We start from the raw sequence: 20,893 nt of genomic DNA, 5'->3' as shown, positions 1-20,893 counted from the left end.
ATATAAATAATATATTTTTGTTAGAAATACTATTTTTGAATTTATTTTATTTATTTATTGATAATTTTGTAAATAACTTTTATAAAGTTATGCCCCCCACTTGTAAATTTTTTAAAGTTTTCCCTAAACTAAATTACTATATTTGTGTTAGCAAAAAGGGTGTATCAACATAAATTAATAATTGTTTCTATCTATTTCTTTTATTTATTAACTGTTCCCATGTGTGTTTTATTCACAAGCATATTTTGTTTTTCTTTCCAAAGGTTCACGAGCATAATTATGATATGAAATATCTATAAAAAAAACACATCTTGTCAAAAAAAAAAAAAAGAATTATCTAATAAAGAAACACATCTTTCATTTTAAAAAAGATGATTTCGGCGGCTAACAATCCCCCCAATCTTGCCACCAATTACTCCAAGAATCTACAATTTTATAATTGCCAATAAATTAAAAATTGAAAAATAAAAAAATAAAAAAATAAAAAAAATAAAAGAATAACAATATAGTATAAACTATAGAGTACTATAAACTCCAAGACAACAATAAAGCCAGCATCAAACAAACCTGTCTATATAGTTCAATTAATCTTCTCAACATTGCAACAATCTAAATAATAATAATAATAATATATAATCTCACACTTGTCAAAACTCAAAACCAAAGTTTAAATATCATAATACAAATAATGTAATGAACATAACCTAGAACTTCTTTTGTATATATTGCTAAAAAAAATTTAAGAAGCTATATAGCTGCTACTAATTAATTATATTTACTTATAATTCTAAATGACTCAAAAGAACAAAAGAAAAAAGCATTAAAAAAAACATGGTTGAATTAATATGATTTGATGGTGGTGGTTTATGATGAAGATACCAAGATTCTCCATTTTCATGCATTAGCGTTGTATACTACTACTGCCAGAATCATTTGCTTTAAATAAAGTGTATTAGAATTATATGTACTATACGAATTACGAACCTACCTTGTTCTTTTTTCCATTAATATTTTGATGGTGTTTGTTACTCAGAAGAAGAACAATTAATCCATGATTCCACTGTAGTACCTTCTCCTCCTCTTGTACTCACGACAACACATTCTTGTACTTTTTCAGCACCGAAATCATTGGTTCTCTGACTCCATTGATTCTCGTTGTTGTTGTTGACAGCTTCTGATGATGTTGTTGTATTAGTAACCATGTTGTTGTTGTTTTGATGATGAAGAAGACCAATGTTAACGTTGTTGGTGTTGTTAACATGGCCATGAGTATGGCTCAAACCTAATTCATCAAAAACAGTACTCATTTTGATTCGTGAGTCAACATTGGGCGTGGTTTCCAAGGAGGGTTGTTGGGTCCCATGTGGATATTTTGTTGGTGTTTGAGAAATTGATTGAAAACCGAGAATCTGGTTGTGCTGCATGAGAGGATGATTATTCTGCTGTGATAAATGGTAGTTAATGGAAGCTGAATTAGTTGAAGCTAAATTCTCCATCATGGAAGAAGAAGATGATTGGATCAATGGAGAAAACGGTTGAATCTTTTGAGCGAAAGGACGAAGAAGATAAGGAGGAGGTGGTGGTGGAGGAGGGTCCATGTGATTTGACATAGATCTTGAAGCAACAGAAGAACCGAAAAGATCCAACCTTGTTCTTGGAAAAGGTGAAGAAAACGGTGGCGCTGGTATGCCAGTGAATTCCTGAACCATGGCTCTGAAATTTGTGGTATCAGTAGTGAGAACTGTGGTTGGTGCACGCCGTGAAGCTCTTGATCTTTTCTTAGGATTTCGACCTGGTTGGTGCACGTTGTTGCTGTTGTTGTTGCTACTGTTCATAAGATCCTGATGATCATTGGTGAGTGATCCTCCACGTGAAGTACTTTCTAGTGGTAGAGAATGGTGCTGTTGTTGTTGATGGTATTGGTGGTGTTGTTGGTGTGTGGTGGGAACAGAAGCAACGTTTTCTCTTTGACCGACGAATTGACTCAATAAGAAAGCTTGCTGATTCTGTTGAGAAGAAGACGATGAAGTAGACGAAGGTACCAACAAGCTGCTAAGATCGGTGTTGTTGTTTGGTTCAGATCTAGCTGTGGCTTTGGACCAAATCATATCAAGGTTTAGAAACGAGTTTGGGTTTGATGACGGTGTTGATTGTTTGTGCAATGGATCCATGTAATAATTGGGTAATGGATCGAACATTTGGTTATGATGATGATGGTGTTGTGTTTGTGGGTTTAGATTGTTGTTGCTGTTGTTATTACCAAACTGGCTTGTAATAACATGATTGTTTCTTTCTTCTCTTTGTGGTATTGTTGGTGGTGGATTGTTTAAAAACGCAGAGAAATTTGATGATTCAGCGCGTGAATCATACTCTTCGATTTCATCACCACAGCTTGAAGATTGCATACTACCACTATTTCCGGAATCCATGATGAGGAGGATAGTGTAGAAGAGAGAGAAAGAGAGTGAAGAGAGAGAAAGTGTGTGGAAGAGAGATTTGCTTTATCTTTTGCTTTTTTGGTTTGGTTTGGTTAGTGTTGGTGCTTACACAAACTACTACTACCCCTCCACTCCATGTATTTAAGTGGTGTGTTCGTACAGGGTCAGAGAATGAGGTATGGGACAAAAGAAAAAAACATGAGAAAGGGGTGTTTCTGGAGTAAGGTAATTATTATGAAAGAAAAAGATAGTTTTCTTTCTTCAGAATATTGTACTCATCATCATAATTCTCACACACACACCCACGTTTTTTCATTCAAACATATCCCTCTCTCGGATCTGACCCAAAAAATGCTTGCCTCACTTTTATTACTCAATTTGTGTTTCATATAACCAAAGGGAAGATATGTTTACGTAATTCTTGCAGTTATAGGCAAGATGTGTAAACACAAACTTACTCTGTTTGTTTGGAAAGAGAGAAATATTAGGGTTTGTGTGGAGGGGGTGTGGAAGAAGAAAAAGTGAAACTGTTTATGTTTTATGTGTTTATGTCTATGTTTGTGGTTGAATCATCTGGAAAAAATCAGAGTGGGGTAGAGATAGATATGAGGTGGTGGTGGTGAGTGGTGATGATAGGTTTATGTATGGTCAAAGTATGTGTGAGAGTTGTGGTTTTCATTTGCAGTATGAAATGGAGAAAAGATATAGTAGTAGGAGTACTATATATGATGAGGTTAATTATGTTAATTAATGGATTATTAATTTAATGAGATGTTTAATTTATTATTAAAATTTTTTATTTATTTATTTTACTATGAATTATGAGGTGGGCATGCAGTCAGATTGGAGTGATGGTTGTTGAGTTGCGTAAAGAGAACCACCCTATATCTACCTTTTTTATACGCTTCAATAATTATAAACCAATTCGAATACTTGCATATATTTTATCTAGATGCTACCAACAAAATATAGATATCATATCTAGATTAAGACATGGAAAGATTATTAGAAAATAATTACACATAAAACAAGAATAATTTTTAGGGTAATTATATTCGAAAATATATATTTCTAATACATTTGACTAAGTCAGAAGCAGTATATGGAGTAGAATGGTTTTTCTATTATTTAACTTTTTTGTGAGTCAAAAAATAATTAACTTACTTGCACTTATGATTTATCGATGCTAAATTGCTGAATAAGTTGAACAACATCTAAGGTTGCTCCAACAATCCAAACTAATCAGAAAACTTTACTAGTTTGTCATTGATTATAATTAGTTTTAAGAACCCTCCTCGTTAATAAATAGATAAATTACTTTTTTTGGGTAAGAATATTATATATATATATATATATATATATATATATATATATATATATATATATATATATATATATATATATATATATATATATATATATATATATATAGGGGACGACTCAAGTGAGAACACTTGGTTATTATGAGAAATGAGAACAATGACTCACGACCATTAAATTTTGATTTTGTTGATTTTAATGGACTGAATTGGTTTCTCTTTCTATGATCCTTAGTATTTATTATAAATCAACATAGAAAGAGAAATCAATCCAGTCCATTAAAATCAACAAAATCAAAATTTAATGGTCGTGATTCATTGTTCTCATTTCTCATAATAACCAAGTGTTCTCACTTGAGTCGTCCCCTATATATATATATATATATATATATATATATATATATATATATATATATATATATATATATATATATATATATATATATATGCAGTCAACAAAAAAATTTGAAACTATTTAGATGAGGGTTGGCCTAGTGGGAGGGTGCTTGAGTCTCAAGGGTTTACTCTCTTTGAAGTTTTGAGTTTGAAGGAGTCTAGGACCAACTTTCAGAGGCTAAGTGGGGTAGTAATGCTCTCGGGTGTACGGGAGAAAAGAAACCACTCTATTAAAAAAAAACTATTTAGATGATTTATGAATTAATTTATATATTATAAATAATTTACACTACAACGCGCAAGGCTTTTAAAAGCGTTTTTTTTTGCCTTTAACAGCGCTTTAAAGCGCTGCCAAAGCCAGCGCTGGCATAGGCTACGAAAGCGCTTTTAAAAGCGCTCTGGTAGGCCCCCCCTATAAGAGCGCTTTTCTGGAAAAAGCGCTCTTGTAGGCCCCCCTTTAAGAGCGCTTTTCAGGAAAAAGCGCTCTGGTAGGCCCCCCTTTAAGTGGGCTTTTTCCAGAAAAGCGCTGTGATAGGCCCCCCTGTGAGAATAAAAAATAAAAAAAAAACGCAACATACTAAAGCGCTTTTGTAAAAGCGCTCTTATAGGTGGGCTTTAAGAGCGCTTTTTCCAGAAAAAGCGCTCTGATAGCCCCCCTATAAGAGCGCTTTTACAAAAGCGCTTTAGTATGTTGCTTTTTTTTTTATTTTTTTTGCTTTTTTATTAATCTTTGGCAGCGCTTTTAAAAAGAAGCGCTTTAGTATGTGGGCCTTTAAGAGCGCTTTTTAAAAAGCGCTTTAGTAGCTAAATGAGGTATTTTAATGTGCAGCCTGTAATTTAATCCTCCCAGTCGACCTGTAATATTTTCGACCTGTAATATGTTTTCAGCCTGTAATATTTTCGACCTGTAATTTATTTTCGACGATATTATTTCAGCCATCAGTAAGACAATATATATATATACTAATATAATACCATTATAATATCCAAAATTATATATATACATCATTACAACATCAATAATATTATAGTACTTCAATTCGACACAAATCCTACATGAAAAAGCGCTTAATATAAAAATGACACAAATCCTCTTTTATTTCTTCCAACTTAAGTTTCGGGTATCCAGCGGTACGGAATTCGTCAAGGTACTACAAAACAAAAACAAAATATGAATGATACATTTAGTTAAATGTAATAAATTATATGAAATTATCTTAAGTTATAAATTCATACCGTGAGCGGAATCTCTAATTGATTTGCCTGAAGGATTTCTTTCATAAACCTCAATACAAAGTATCTGCAATCGTAACTGTTTCGCTGTTGCGGACACTACATAGAAAAACAAATAAGATTCTATAGTTGTGCATTGTTTTATCAAGTAGCATAAATATATTATAAGCAACATTGTGAAAAATAATGTACCTGCACTTGGATCCAAGTAATGTTGCTAGATTTAATTCGGGATACCTGTGCGTCCCGTTGACTTCGGAACACTTGTATTGATCTAATTAACAAATATATAAAAGCATATGTTTAGATCAATCCCACAAATAAGTAAATATATATATAAATATACACGAATATATATTTAGAACGATCCCACTTACAAATCAACGATGTCCTTCATGGCCGGATAATTGGTCCATTCACCATTTACCGAATTCAGATAATACACGACTTCCCTTATAGGGTTGATAGCAAGCAGCAACCAGTGTGCTCTATAAATAAAAACAATAGGTTATATGAAAATTTTGCTATACACAAAAGAAACAGAGATTAGATGAACAAAGAATGAGAAACTAACCCTACTGGTCGGGTATTATACGCCCAAAGATGCAGACATTCTGTATTGCCGGTGGACATGAATCTATCGACTAATCGCTGTCTAACTGATTCCCGTTCCGAAGCAATTGCCATTCCGCTGCAGTGGGCGGAAGACACGAAACTGAATCTGTTAGACAACGGAGTCCCGCGCAACACTCTGTCATACAACAACCTTAAATAAAAACATAATAAACATTAGATTATTTTCATTGAAATGTGTAAATAAATTATATTGTGGGACTAATTAAATAATATATCGGATGAGTGAATATTACCGGATGTATGAGTGCATGTTAGTGACGCCTAGTTGATCATGCTTAAAAATCTCCTCCAAGTCATCAATTGTAATAAGTGACTTGAATTCAATACCGAAGACACTTTCATCCATAACGATTTCACGTAAAGCACCATCCTTCAAATCGTACATATCAACCATTGTTGCGAGCGTCGACCGGTACCGAGGAACAAAAGCACCGCCTTTTTTTCCCGCTGGCTTCGGAGGACCAGTGGGTGGTACGGTACGAACTTGCTGCGTCACTTGTTGTGACTCCCGAGCGGATGCCTAAAAGTCATATAAGTTAGGTAAAATATAAAATCATGCAGATTTAGATTCAGATTAATTATTAACACTTTAAATGTACCTCTTTTAGTGATGCAACGGACTCCTCCTCCTGTAAAATCCCTTTACCCTTAACTGTGGGTTTTATAGGAGCAGTCTAAAATTAAAATGTAAAAAATAATTAATAAACGGTTTAGAATTGACATTCGAAAACTAAATGATTCATAATCGTTTTCAATATACCTCATCACTAATGGTAATGAGCTCCGAGGGCCATGCAACAAATGATCCTATTGCATCTCGCAGCAATGTCGTCTCTGAGACCATGTCAGGTACCGGTAGCATCGCATCATGATCGACTACAACATCCACCGATACTTTCAGGTGTCCATCCGGGAGCGGTCTATGGTGAAGTAAATCTCCCAAAGTGTTGTGCACTTTTCCCTTGCCAACTAGTCGATAATTCGGTTCCGATAAGTATAGTTGGCAAGATGAAATGCCCTAAACCAATAGTAAATATAAAGTCATTATCATTAATAAAATAGAACAATTTAAAAGGAAAAAAAATTATAATTACCTCGGGAAATTTCCTTTGATAGTTGATACTAGCCTTATCACTAGTTTCTTTCACCGATGAAGTGTTGCACTTTTCTCTCATATACGCTTCTTTATCTCTTTGCAATTCAGAGACTTGTGTTTGCAATTCCGCCAACTTTTGCAACACTTCTTCATTTGAAGGATTTCTTCTCCTAGGACTCTTGTAAAAAGAGGTTGGAGTCACACCATGACCCTTACCCCTCACCCGACCGGGATACTCAGGAGCATCTAGTGCTCTACTAAGTACGCTCCCCTCACCGGTGGATGCCGATTGCGACAAGGTCTCCTGTAATTCATTTACATTAAAAAATCATTTATATATTAAAAAACATTTGATTTAATTAAAGACACAGTATTATACTTACACATTCAGTAAAAACTCTCTGAACTTCGGGATCGACAGCATGATCCTTGCCCACACGAGCTTCCCTCCACAACACATGTTCAGGTAGTGAGGTTTCCTCACTTTTAGTCTCCTCTAACTATGCATTGACACAAATGATAAAATCGTCAAATAAAACACATTTAGACAATTAATTAAAACGCATCTCTATTTACTTACAATTTTATCCTCCAAGCGTGCATATCCCAAACGCCCTTTTTTGTATGGATATGCGGGTTTGGATGCTCTCGCACTATTCTTGGCACTCCTTTTCCGAAAATCTTCATCTCTTTGCTTTACAAACTCAGCCCAATCTTCTTCACCAATGAAGATCTCATACTTTTTTGGCCGTCCCGGTGCCTCTTCAAGAAAGTTTCCATCTTTATCCTTAAGATAAGTGTTTGTCAAAAAAGCTTTCCACCCTCTATATCTTTTGCCGGCCAAACCAAGTATGTAGCGTCTACGATCATCTGGTATCTCAAAAGTCCTCTGCAAAAAAACATACTCATAGTGTGTTAGTATAAGTAATTTAAACAATTTATCGTCAAGATAATAACAACAATTAACCATATATGATATATACCTGAAGCTCGTCCCAAATCGCTTTTTTTTTCGCATCCAAGTCTTCGCTTTTCAGATTCCATTTAGCTACGGAGACCGGAATATGCATACGAACAAGTGTACCAATATAACTTGTCAACTTTGCAGAATTAGGACCAATTGCTTGTTTATCAGAATTCCATTCCAATCGGTATACTAATCCTTGGTCTCTATGTCGAACGATTCCCTTCATGATAGTGATGCCTCGTGCAACTTCTTTTGCCTCAGTATCAGGTGGAGCATTTGTATCCGTGGCATCTCTTTCTTGAGCATCTCTTTCTTGTGAGTTTTCAGGTGGAGCATCTCTATCCGGATCCATTTAACCTGTATCAAACAAACTAAAGCACATTAGTACACTATTAATAAGCTAACAATCTATACAAGTAAAATGGAAGTCAAACCATGCATGTACAAGTAAATCGGAAACGAAATCGGTACAAATCAAAATAAGCGTCAAAAAATAAAGTTGTCGGAATTGAACGAAATTTATATGGATATGGTAAAACGTCCCCACGGACTCAAAAATAAAGTCGGTTTTCCGAAATTCAGACCCTAAGCCCGACTTTTGATTACGGGCAGAAGCAAAACCGATAAAAAACAGTCCCGAAATGAACATATAAGTGCATGAGCAGCTCCGGAATCGTCAAAATAGTATAGTTACATGTAAAGAAGTCAACAAACGGATACATGGTTCAAAAGTTATGTACAAAACGAGAATATGCACCAAAATTGAATAAGTACTATACTATTGATTAAAACAATCGGTACAAATTGAATAAAACAAATTAGTCGGAATATGTATACTATTACCTTTATCACTAACGTCTCTTTCTTTTCTTGGTAGGATTGTGTTCTACGCGTCTCTTAACAACGCGGACGGTTGGATTGATCCAAATACCCTCATTATGATCATTTCTAGTACAAGATTCATTCTCATTTTGATCGTTTCTTGTACAAGATTCAATGCCAACACCAATATCACCTTGATCTTCAATGTTTTCATCTACTATTTTGTTAGATAAAAGCACTATAGACCATTTCGTACTTGTCGGATCATTGACATAGAACACTTGTTTAGCTTGAGAGGCTAGAATGAAAGGCTCATCTTTGTACCCTACCCTGTTGAGATCCACTTGCAAAAATCCTGACTTATCCATTCGTATGCCACTATTATTTTCAACCCACTTGCAACCAAATACAGGAATCTGAAACTTCGCGTAATCAAACACCAAAATGCGCTCGATAACCCCAAAATATGACAAATTTGCAAATTTCGGATTTAAGTCATTCGCACTTGATATGTGCATTGCTTCAGCTACCAAGGTAACACCACTATTTTGCATAGTACTTTTATCATCCTGTTCTTTGGTATAAAATGTGTATCCATTAATAGCGTATGCGCTATAAGAAAGCACAATTACAGTTGGACCATAGGCTAAACATCTCAACCTTTCTGTTACTGAAGCAGGATCTGAACGATACTTTGAATAAATATGATCCCTAAACCACGGTATGAAACTTCGATTGTGCTCTCGTACTATCCAGTTCTCATTTCTATTTGGATTTAAATCTCGGAGAACAACCTTGTGCATTTCAACATACGGCTCAACCTCAATCTCATTGTGCAGAACATACAAGTGCGCTTGATCCCGTTCGACCATTGATACTGTCACAACTTTATTTCCAATTAGCCTTTTTCCTTCTTTTTTTTTCGACAATATGAGATTTGGGGAGTCCAATTGATTGAACATTTGACAGATATTCAGTACAAAACTCAACCGCTTCTTCAACAACGTATCGTTCGGCAATACAACCCTCCGGTCGACTTCTGTTTTTCACGTACCCTTTTAATATTTTCATATAACGTTCAGCAGGGTACATCCATCTCATATAAGCTGGTCCGCACAATTGTGTCTCTTTCACAAGATGAACGACTAGATGAACCATTATGTCAAAAAACGAGGGAGGAAAATACATTTCAAGATCACATAAAGTAACAACTATCTCTTTTTGCAATGTTGGTAAGATCGCGGGATCGACCACCTTACTGCAAATTGACCTGAAGAAGAAACACAGCTTAGTTATTGCGCTTCTTACTTTTTCTGGCAGAATAGAACGTATACCTATTGGTAAAAAATGTTCCATTATAACATGACAATCATGCGTCTTCAAACTCTTTAACTTGAGGTCTTTCATGGACACAAGTCTTCTAATATCTGAAGAGTAGCCTTCTGGAACTTTAACTTCACTGAGGAACTTACACAATGTTTTCTTCTCCTTTCTAGATAGAGTGTAAACAGCAGGTGGCAGATATGTTCGTCTTCCTTTCGTCACGGGTCCCAATTCAGTTCTCATCCCCATGTTATGTCCTTCCTTATGTTAACGCCATCCTTAGACTTTCCTGGTATATTGAGTAACGTACCTATAACGCTGTCAAATACATTTTTTTCAATATGCATAACATCCAGGAAATGTCTTACGTACAACGACTTCCAATATGGAAGTTCAAAAAAAATGGACTTCTTCTTCCACCCACCCTTGACAAGTGAATGTGCAAAAGGCTTGCCAAACTGAGTGCTCACATCTTTCACCTTTTCAAAAATTTGATCACCTGACAAAAAAGGCGGGGCTGTACCATGTTCGGCCTTTCCGTTGAATGCTTTTCTCCACCCACGGTAGTGATGATTAGAATTTAAGAATCTACGATGGCCGAGAAAGACATTCTTCTGACAAAGATCCAATCGTGTCGTATCGGTTTCATCTTCACAAACGGGACACGCCTTTTGACCTTTATTGCTGTACCCGGATAGATTTCCGTATGCTGGAAAATCATTAATTGTTCCAAACAACATCGCCCTCAAGTTGAAACTTTCCTTCCTATACCCATCGTAAACCTCCACACCGTTGTCCCACAAAAACTTTAAATCTTCGATTAACGGTGCCAAGTATACGTCTATGTCATTCCCTGGTTGTTTAGGCCCAGAAATTAGCATTGATAACATCATGTACTTACGCTTCATACATAGCCACGGAGGTAGGTTATAGATCATAAGAATCACAGGCCATGTGTTATGCGAGATACTTTGAATACCATGCGGGTTCATTCCATCAGTAGACAATGACAACCGAAGGTTTCTTGCTTCTTTTCCAAATTCAGGATAATCAGTATCAACTTTCATCCATTGTGGTGAGTCTGCCGGATGTCGCAACTTTCCATCAATAATTCTTTCATCTGCATGCCAAGTCAAGTGTCTTGAATCGGTCTCACTACGATACATGCGTCTAAATCTCGGAATTATAGGAAAATACCATAAGACTTTAGCAGGAGACAACTTTTTCTTATATCGAGGGGCACCACATTTAGGACACTCATTCAACGCTGCATACTCGTTTCGAAACAAAACGCAATCGTTTGGACATGCATGTATCTTATCATAGCTCATGCCAATAGAGGACAACATCTTTTTGGCTTCATACGTTCGATTGGGAAGAACATTATCCTCTGGTAGCATATCTTTCATAAGGGCTAATAACTCTGTGAAACTTTTATCCGACCATCTGTTGTCCGCCTTTAAGTTGTACAACTTTAACACCGCAGACAATCTTGTGAATTTTGAACAACCATCATACAAGGGTTTCTCTGCATCGCTTACCAACCTCTCAAACATTTTGGGACAATCCGCAAGATCTTCTTCAAGCGCTTCTGCAATCTCTTCGACTCGATCGCAATCGTATGTGTCTGTCCAACATGTATAACTTCTATCAATTCCAAACCGTAGTAAATGGGATCCCAACTGTTTCCCGTCAACCTTATCCCCATAACAGCAACCCAAGCAAGGACACGGCATTCGTAGCGGGTCTTCGGAGTGCGCAACCGCAAACTCAACGAATTTCCATACCCCTTTCTCGTACTCTTTCGACAATCGGTTTGATCTCATCCATGTCTTATCCATGACTTAATTAAGCTAAACAAATGCTTCTTGGTTTCTCTATCAGGTACTAAGGAATTCTGTCAAGATAATAAATAGCTATCATCATAATAGAATACCTAATCAGAATACCTGATTTCTTAAAGAAGACATTACCTTATTTCAAGGTAATATAAGACCACAAACCAAAAAATTGGTTGAGAGACACTAAATTGATATTAAAATTTAAAAAGAAGAAAATAACAAACTATAAATTTAAAAAGTGAAATTTCTTTTTATATTAAAATTCAAACATTTTTTATGAAAGCAAATTTGAACTAAAAAATAGAGAAACACATGTTCCTTATATTATAAATAAAAATAGAGAAACACATGTAACCAAAAAAAAAATAGAGAAACACATGTATATATATTTTTTATTAAAATGAACTAAAGTGCATGCAATAAAATTATTCATTTTTAAAGAAAATAAAAAGTGTCAAGTTTTAACATTTTAAAAGGATGAATTCAAGTATTTTTGGAAAATAAGAGGGTGTTATTTCTCTTAAGAAGCAAAAAGTTTAAAATGCAACTCTTAATTTCTATTACTATAGCAACCGTTTGTTATAGCTTTTGTTTTTTTTATAAATTTCTTTGTATCATTAAAAGTGGTTTTTTTAATGATACAACAACCATATTTCCATCTTCTAATTTTACTCCAATTCAACAAACCACAACAACCAACAAACAAAAAGCTACGCCAATATTATGGCATAAGAATGACCCCTAATTATTTCCTAATTTTGATCTATCACCATTCATGGAACAAGTTATACACATGTTTTAACTATCAAAACACCATATTTCCATCTTCTAATTTTACTCCAATTCATCATTGAATCTTAGTTTTATGTCACAACTCAAACCACCTAAACTCTCATAAAACTAATAAGGAAGATTCAAAACTCATAATCATACATGTAAGATTTACTAAATCATAATTCTACCATGATTATCCAAACAACAACACAAAACATGATCATCCAATTTCATCAATTCACCATAACTATGAAACTCCCCAGAATTTCAGAATTTCCTCAATCTTTCCACCAAAACTCAGTGTTGTTCCAAATGTCAGTGTTGTTCTAAATGTCAGTTCTAAAGATTCTAAATGTTCCATATAAAATTCCAAACAAATTCTCATAAGCATATTCAAAAACATATAGCAGTATGAATAAGAACATATAGCAACCCACATACAGCATATTCAAAAACTTAGAAATTACCTAAAGGGATGCAGGGAGAACGGAGAACGGACGGAGGCGGAAACGGCGAACGGAGGCGGAGACGGAGGCGGAAACGGCGGCGGAGACGGAGGACGGAGGAACTGAAATTGATTTAGGGAAGAATCTGAGATTTAGGGATTCTGGGTGTTTGTTCGCGAGGAGAAGAAGAGAAAGATACTGAGAAGCGCTTCTGAAATTAATTGGGGCAAGTTTAATTTGTTTTATTTTAAAACACCTACGAGGGCGCTTCTGAAAAGCGCTTTAGAAGGGCCACCTATGCCAGCGCTTTCTCTTAAAAAGCGCTTTTGTAACCTCCCCTTTAAGAGCGCTTTCAAAAGCGCTTTCATATCCCCCACTATAAGACCCCTATAAGAGCGCTTTTGAAAAGCGCTGTCATACCCCCCCCCCCTTTAAGAGCGCTTTTAGAAAGCGCTTTCATAGCCCCCCCCCCCCTATAAGAGCGCTTTTGAAAAGCGCTTTCATTACCCCCCCCCCCTTTAAGAGCGCTTTTTTAGCGTGTTTTTTTATTTTGTTTTTAGTGCAACCTATAACAGCGCTTTTTACTAGAAGCGCTTTAGTAGGTGTGCTGCTAAAACTTAAATTTGGCGTAGTGTTAGTTAATTAAATTTAAATTAAAAATTAGTTTAAGTTGTTTTATTAATTGTTTTAATAAATATTTTTTGTTAAAAAAATTTTAATTTAATTTTCAAAAATAATACAATTTTGTGAAGAAGAAAATGTAAAATTTGTTTTTTTTTACTTAATGATAACGGAAAAAAAATTATAAATAAAATCTTTTAAAATATTGATTCTAAAACAATTCAAAAAATAAATGTAAAATAGTTATAAATCGATTTATAAATAAAAATTGGTTCTAAATTAGTTTAAACAGAAGTGTAGCCACTTTAGCGGTTAACTTTTTGATTATTAAAAACTGAATCAAACCTGTAATGTGGCTTGGTTCAGTGTAGTTCATGAACCATGAACACCATTAAGCCCGCGTGATTTTCTCTGTAGGTTGTCCTGGTAAACTCAGTGTTTAATTCTATTTCGATTTTTTACATTTCTTTCTTAAAAATGCCTACAAAGGTGTGGAAGAGAATCTTTTCTATTAAGATAAGTTTCCTTTGGGGTGTTATAGGTGAGGCCAAAATTCCATGGGATAGTTGGTCGGATGTTTGCAAACTTAAGAGGTTTGGTAGGTTGGGTGTGAGTGATCTTTGTATGGTTAATTTAGTGTTGCTAGGTAAATGGAATTGGAGTTTGCTCTCCCATACTACAGGGTTATGGAGGGATTTATTGTATGCCACATATGTGTCCTTGTGAGTACTTCCTTGAGAGGTGATAGGTCCATGATTCGGCCTCGTTATGGTGGAAAGGGCTCTCTTTAGGGTATAAGTTTGGTAATTCTTTCTACTACTTTTTGGATGGGATCACTAGGAGACTAGGAAATGGTCTAGATACTTCGTGTTGGGAGGATCCTTGGGTGGGTCATGTTCCTTTAAAATAAAAGTTTAAAAGAATTCACATTGATATTAATCAAGGTAGGAGTGTCGGAGAGGTGTCAGTATATGAGGCAGTGAGTTTAGGTAGAGATTTTATTGCAGGAGGTCTTTCTTTGATAGGGACTTGGAGTTAGTGGATTGGTTCTTCCAATGTTTGCAAAGAGTTAACCTTTTGTCTGGTAGTGATTATTGGTGGTGACAAGTAGGTAAAGATGGTGTTTATTTGATTACATCATCCTATAGATCCATTATTGAGGAAAAGTTATGTTCGTCCTTTCCCCTTATTCAGAGGGATTGTGCATTGTCTTTTATTTGGGCTAGTTGAGCTCCTTCCAAAGTGGTTGTCTTCTCATGGGAACTACTTTTGGATAAGTTCTCATCATTAGAAAATCTTATTAAGCGTGGGGTTCATTAAGATAATGTTGGTGTGACTTGTAGTTTTTGTGTGCGGGGGGGACATAGGTTCGGATTCCTACTTGTGTGTGTGGGGGGGGGGGGGGGGGGCATAGGATATTTAGGTGTTTGGGTTGGTCTTTTATTATCAATAAAGATATTTTGTCTTTGTTTGAGTCCTTTGGTGCTTTAGGTAAGTCGAGGAATGTTAAATGAGGTTTTTTATGGTCTGGCATGTCTTGATTTGGGTTATCTGGAAACCTCAAAATGACTCGGTTTTCTCGGCTAAATTTACTAACAAGGAGGACAGAAGCATTGCTTTTGTAACACCCTTCTAAAAATCCCCGCGAAAAATATAATAAAAATTAGAGTAATTATACAACAAGGATGTTACAATTAATATAATAAATAAAACTCCAAGTCGGGTGTCATGCTTTATTAGGAATGATCCAAAAGTATCAAAACATATGTTCAGCACAGCGGAAACTCATTCAACAATGTTATAAAACATCTCTAATAAAATCAACGGTACATAAACCAATAATGGAAAAACAGTGTATCACAAGCAACTCTAAGACTATCGTCCCCCAGTGTTACAAGATCAGAGCATGACCGACACGACTCCACATAACCGGATAAACTCTACGAGTCATCCTCATCGATCGCTTAAACCGCTACTTCAATCTGAAATCATCAAAGTAAGGGTGAGACTACATCATAATTAAATAGCATTATAAATCATCAGATATAGAATTTCATAAGCAATTATCCACCCTACTTAGAATATTCAGATTTATCAATTCATACCAATCACAAGCACAAGTCAAAAATATGCACCAATAACACCACACAATCATAACACCGGATTTCATCCTGACATGTCACAATTTATACAAAGACCATGCAGACTCTTATGCATGTGGTACCGAAATTCGTGAATCACATTCACAGGACTTCTCTCTTCGATACTGCCCTTTAGTCGCTCACACCCTACATGGGCACACGACTAACCTCATCGCTCACACCCCACATGGGCACACGATGACTGCCTGCTAATCTCCGCACAATGGGAATTAGCCGTCAAGGATCCGTTCATCAGCGAGTCCAATGCAAATGATTTATGAATGAATGCACACATGTCACATACTTATATCATCATCAATCCTATGCTTAACATCGCTTTATCACATCTTACCAATAACGTCACAACAAGTATGTACATGTATCATGCATCATTCAAAACAAATCAATCATCATCATTCATCAAAATACATGATAACAACATTTACCATGAATAACATCCATCTGCATCATCATTCATCTAAACACATGATAACCATATTTACCACGAACAACATACATTTGCATAACAAGAAGAAGCAATCACATTATAACAACATGCATCATTGCACATATTCAATTATGCAAACAACAATTCATTGCACCTCATCAACTATGCAAAACAAGAATAAACCATATTTGAAGAAAACGATACTTTTCAAAGTAAAATCAAGTTATTGTTGTTTTCTTTATTTCATATGGTAGAGCATTCAATTTAAGGAACAACGTCCAAAACGGCGTATAAAACGGACTTACGGTTTAAAAATTAGAAGCTTTTAAAGTTAGAACAGTTTTCAAAACGTGCTGCTGGAATTTGTACTGGAACCCGGTTCCTCCCACATGGGAACCGGTTCCTGGACCCAAAAATGCTGTTTTTTAACGTTCTAACACAGTGGAACCCGGTTCCTCCCACATGGGAACCGGTTCCCACGAACCCAGTAGCTGAAAAACATGATTTTTAAGGCTTTTATGCATCCCAAACACATACCAACTCATACCATTACGAAATTGATCACCAATAACATCAAAATACTCCAAATACATGATTCTAATGCACAAACAACATACCAAAACACCATGTAACAATACTACATCATCAATTGCAGTCAATTCATCAAATCATACATGTTAGTGTTGGTATTTCACAAAACCTAACATCCCAAATAGAGATTCTAATCCCTTAATTCAATCCTAACATCATCAAAATCATAATACCATATAATTAGAGTAATCACCCCTTACCTTAGCCAAAGATTCTTGATTGGTCTTCTTCCTCTTTGTTCCTCTTCACGTATCAGCTTCCCAATCTCCCGTCTCTTCTGTTCTGCTTTTCACGTTCCTTTTTCCTTTCTTCCAATTCCTTATTATTTTATAAAAATAACATTAAATTAGTAATGGGCTTTACTAACTTAACACCTCCTTCTTACTAACATCACACATGGCCCAGTACCATAAACCTTTATTTTCCACAAACCACCAACAATTCTAATTATTAATTAAATTTCCAATTAAATTAAAATTAGAAAATATGGGGTGTTACAACTCTCCCCCACTAAAAGAGTTTTCGTCCTCGAAAACATACTTCTAGTGAAAAGTTCCAGATAGGAGTCCTTCATCTGACTCTCCCGTTCTCAGTTAACACCTTCTTAGTCGAACCTCAAAATTCATCTGACATAACCAACATAAGCATGCCTCATGCATTCAATCTCAGCTCTTACGTCGCATTTGACCATCCCAAGGTGTACCACTCGCCATATCTCCCAAGGTTAACGACAATGGAGCGTCAAGGTGCGAATCATACAATACGCCCAATAACTGAGTAATATAATTATACAACCATGGTATGACCACCCCGATCAACACTGCAGTAAAGCATTCCATCTACCGAACGTACCAACCTTAGACACACTTTTCCATCTGAGCGATGAAATAACACTTACACTTTTCACCAACTGCTTCCTTCAAGAGCTCGATAATAACATTCCTATACCATTGAATTTCAACTATCTGACTCCTCTCAAGTCATACCAGCAATTATCCAACATGTTACATTCCGCTTTTTCTGCATTATTTGATTACTCATTACAATCATTATTACTAATTAGATTTCTCAGTTTTATCCAATTCCAACTCTCTTTACTCATTCGTTCCAGAATCCTTCTTTATCATACATGGTACTAATCTACCATTTAGCAACACTTACTCGCACTCAAAAACAAAGTCCTGATTTACTTCCTCTATTTAAACATTCTAACCATCAGAACGAGTACACACAAGTAATTATAATCACACTCATCAGCCTTAATATCCCATTGCTTACAAAATAGCTCAAACCGAGTCTCGCTCTTCTCTACGAATTAAATCAACTTCGTTCTTCATAGAGTATAATTCCTCATTATATATGGAAATCTACAATAACACCTTACAACAGTACAAAATTATTATAGCATCATATAGTATACACTCATCGCCTTAACTTTGCTGAATACATACTCGTTAACTAAGTACATCCACAATAACATACTCATCATCTCGGCAATTATTCAAAAGAGTTCTAATTCTCTAGCACGACATCCTTGCATCCACTATATTCTAAATCTATCATATAGATCAATTCATGTTCTCTACGTAGGCTCCCGGCATATTAATTCCTCACTGCCCACGAGTAGTACTCGCACACTACTCCGCATCACACTTTCGCTGCGCGACTCCGATTACCTGTCTTAAATCACCGTCCAATATGTTGCACTCTTTCATATTCACTTCTTTAGAAATTCACACAACATGGTGAGTGATTATTCTCACGGCTTAGTATCCATCATATCCTAAACCATTAAGGTAACAAACAAGCTCATCCTAGCTATATGATTCCGTCTACTATCAACAAGAGATTAAGGGTGATCAAGTCCTCAATTTGTCAATAGATAGCCGACAACCATATTTAAGCATAAATCGTCGTTACTACATAATAGTGTCTTTTTCCGAGTTTGCACTCAAACTCATTAACATCGTCATAGTTCATTAGTTCACTCTGAGTCTTTACAACTTGCACACTTCTCTCTCATTGGATCTTGTCAGTGAGATACCAACATCCAAACATTTTACACAATCCACTTCATAGTCACTTAGCGTCACACGCTTGTTAAGTACTTCCAACTTCACAGTCACTAATATACTCGTACATTACTATTCATCTCGTTCCAAATCAAAATACTCATCTTAGCAAAAGACCGCGACAACATTCATACTCGTGGTTTTACTCCCAATCCCATGACGTTTTTTGCGTCCAAATATCATTCCACTCGAAATTTCAACAAGGTCTTCCTCACATCAGTAGGTGTTAGAAATCCTCTACAATTATTCTTTTATACTTGTCGTTACTTTGGCATCACAACTACGACTTCAACTGTTCCCAAAGTTTGTTTCACCTTTTCTACTAATTCACTCCTCACTAAAATCCATCGGCACTCAAATCACCTTTATTACCGAACATCTCATCAACTTATTCCTCAACAACATATTCTACTCAATTTTGTTTCAAACAATCACGGTAGTAGGCAGTCCTATTCAACAAGTTTTGCGCTTCCTTAACCGACTTCAGAATATCTCCTCATAGGATCAAAAGTTATGGGTTTTTAAAGTAAAAACAATTTTCCAAAAACACACAGTAGAACCCGGTTCCTCCCACACAGGAACCAGTTCCTGGCTGCTTCTCATAACTCGCCTCTGATTTTTACTATGGGGAACCGGGTTGTCTCTATCTGGGAACCGGTTCCCAACAACCCAAAATTCCCACGCCTCTATTTTTATAATGGGAACACATTTCAAACAAGTTTTAAACATCAAATAACAACATATATCATGGTTATTAAGTCAGCTTCACAATGCCCCAAACGGCACTTAAATCAGACACTCGGATCTCAAGATATGAATTTTCCAATCGTTATCTTAAATTGTAACACTGACGCCATGCAGCGACACCTTAAATGATATTTCCAAAACTCCTCAAATGGTACACTTAATTCCTAAAATTGCTTCTCAACAAACCTTTTAATTATTCCTTCAATCCGTTCAACTCTGACACTGACATCCCGTGCCGTACCAACAAACAAGTCTAGTTCTAAGAGCACGCATAACCGCAACTTCACCTCTTCCCAACATTATCCTGTCACAATTAAATATGTTACAGCTGCTGCAACCATTTTTATAATAAATTTCATCTCTTTATCTTTCCGACGCTTCAAACGGAACTCAAATCAGATGTCCAAAACTCCAGTTATGAATTTTCGAAGTTCTGCAGCTATTCAGCAATTTTCCTGCGTTTTGCTTACGAAAATTTCACTCCAAAACTCATTCTCTTCAACTCGATCATATTCCAAACAACCCCTTATCATATCTCTTCACTTCCAAACATTCTTATAACTTGAGCAACACATCCCATCGTCGAATTGCGATTTCTGAAACATTACGACCGCAATCCTCTTTGCAACTTGCAGCTGAACCTCTTCCGAGATGCAAGGCTACTCAACTGACAACTTTGCAGCCCCTAAGCAGAGCTGATACATTGCAACTTCTTAATTTCCCTCTCCTACAGATAATCATCAATTACCTCTAATCATCTTCCTTCCAGATGTTCCAACTTAGCTACCAGTCGAGTCCTAATTCTAAGTCACCTTCAATTCAGAAAACAACAAGCTCCAACAACGCTTGCACTGTTGCCAACAACAGCCTACTGAACCAATCATCTTACAACTGATCATAACCGAGAAGCAAAGCTTCTCCCCCATTTCGCTCAAACCAACCCCTGCAACAAAACAAACAAGTACCGACAGTGATCCACTCA

The 20,893-nt window shown here is 35.9% G+C and overlaps 1 protein-coding gene across 1 annotated transcript; it reads right to left on the bottom strand.

Annotated features, from left to right (window-relative positions):
- Window positions 1-277: 277 nt before the first annotated feature.
- On the bottom strand, window positions 278-3,155 carry LOC131661442 (uncharacterized). The gene is made up of 2 exons (XM_058930982.1): window positions 989-3,155; window positions 278-425 (listed from the first exon to the last, which is right to left on the bottom strand). Exon 1 carries the CDS (start codon window positions 2,427-2,429, stop codon window positions 1,026-1,028), a length of 1,404 nt encoding a protein of 467 aa, XP_058786965.1. The 5' UTR covers window positions 2,430-3,155; the 3' UTR covers window positions 278-425; window positions 989-1,025.
- Between the last annotated feature and the right edge of the window lie 17,738 nt (window positions 3,156-20,893).

This window comes from Vicia villosa, linkage group LG3 (assembly GCF_029867415.1).
Source record: "Vicia villosa cultivar HV-30 ecotype Madison, WI linkage group LG3, Vvil1.0, whole genome shotgun sequence".
NCBI classification, from domain to species: Eukaryota; Viridiplantae; Streptophyta; class Magnoliopsida; order Fabales; family Fabaceae; genus Vicia; species Vicia villosa.
Note: the sequence above shows the minus strand (reverse complement) of the source record. Positions and strands in the feature narration are given on the sequence as shown.

Coding starts and splice junctions, on each gene's coding strand:
- LOC131661442 (XM_058930982.1), bottom strand. CDS start 2,429: ATGGATTCCGGAAATAGTGGTAGTATGCAATCTTCAAGCTGTGGTGAT.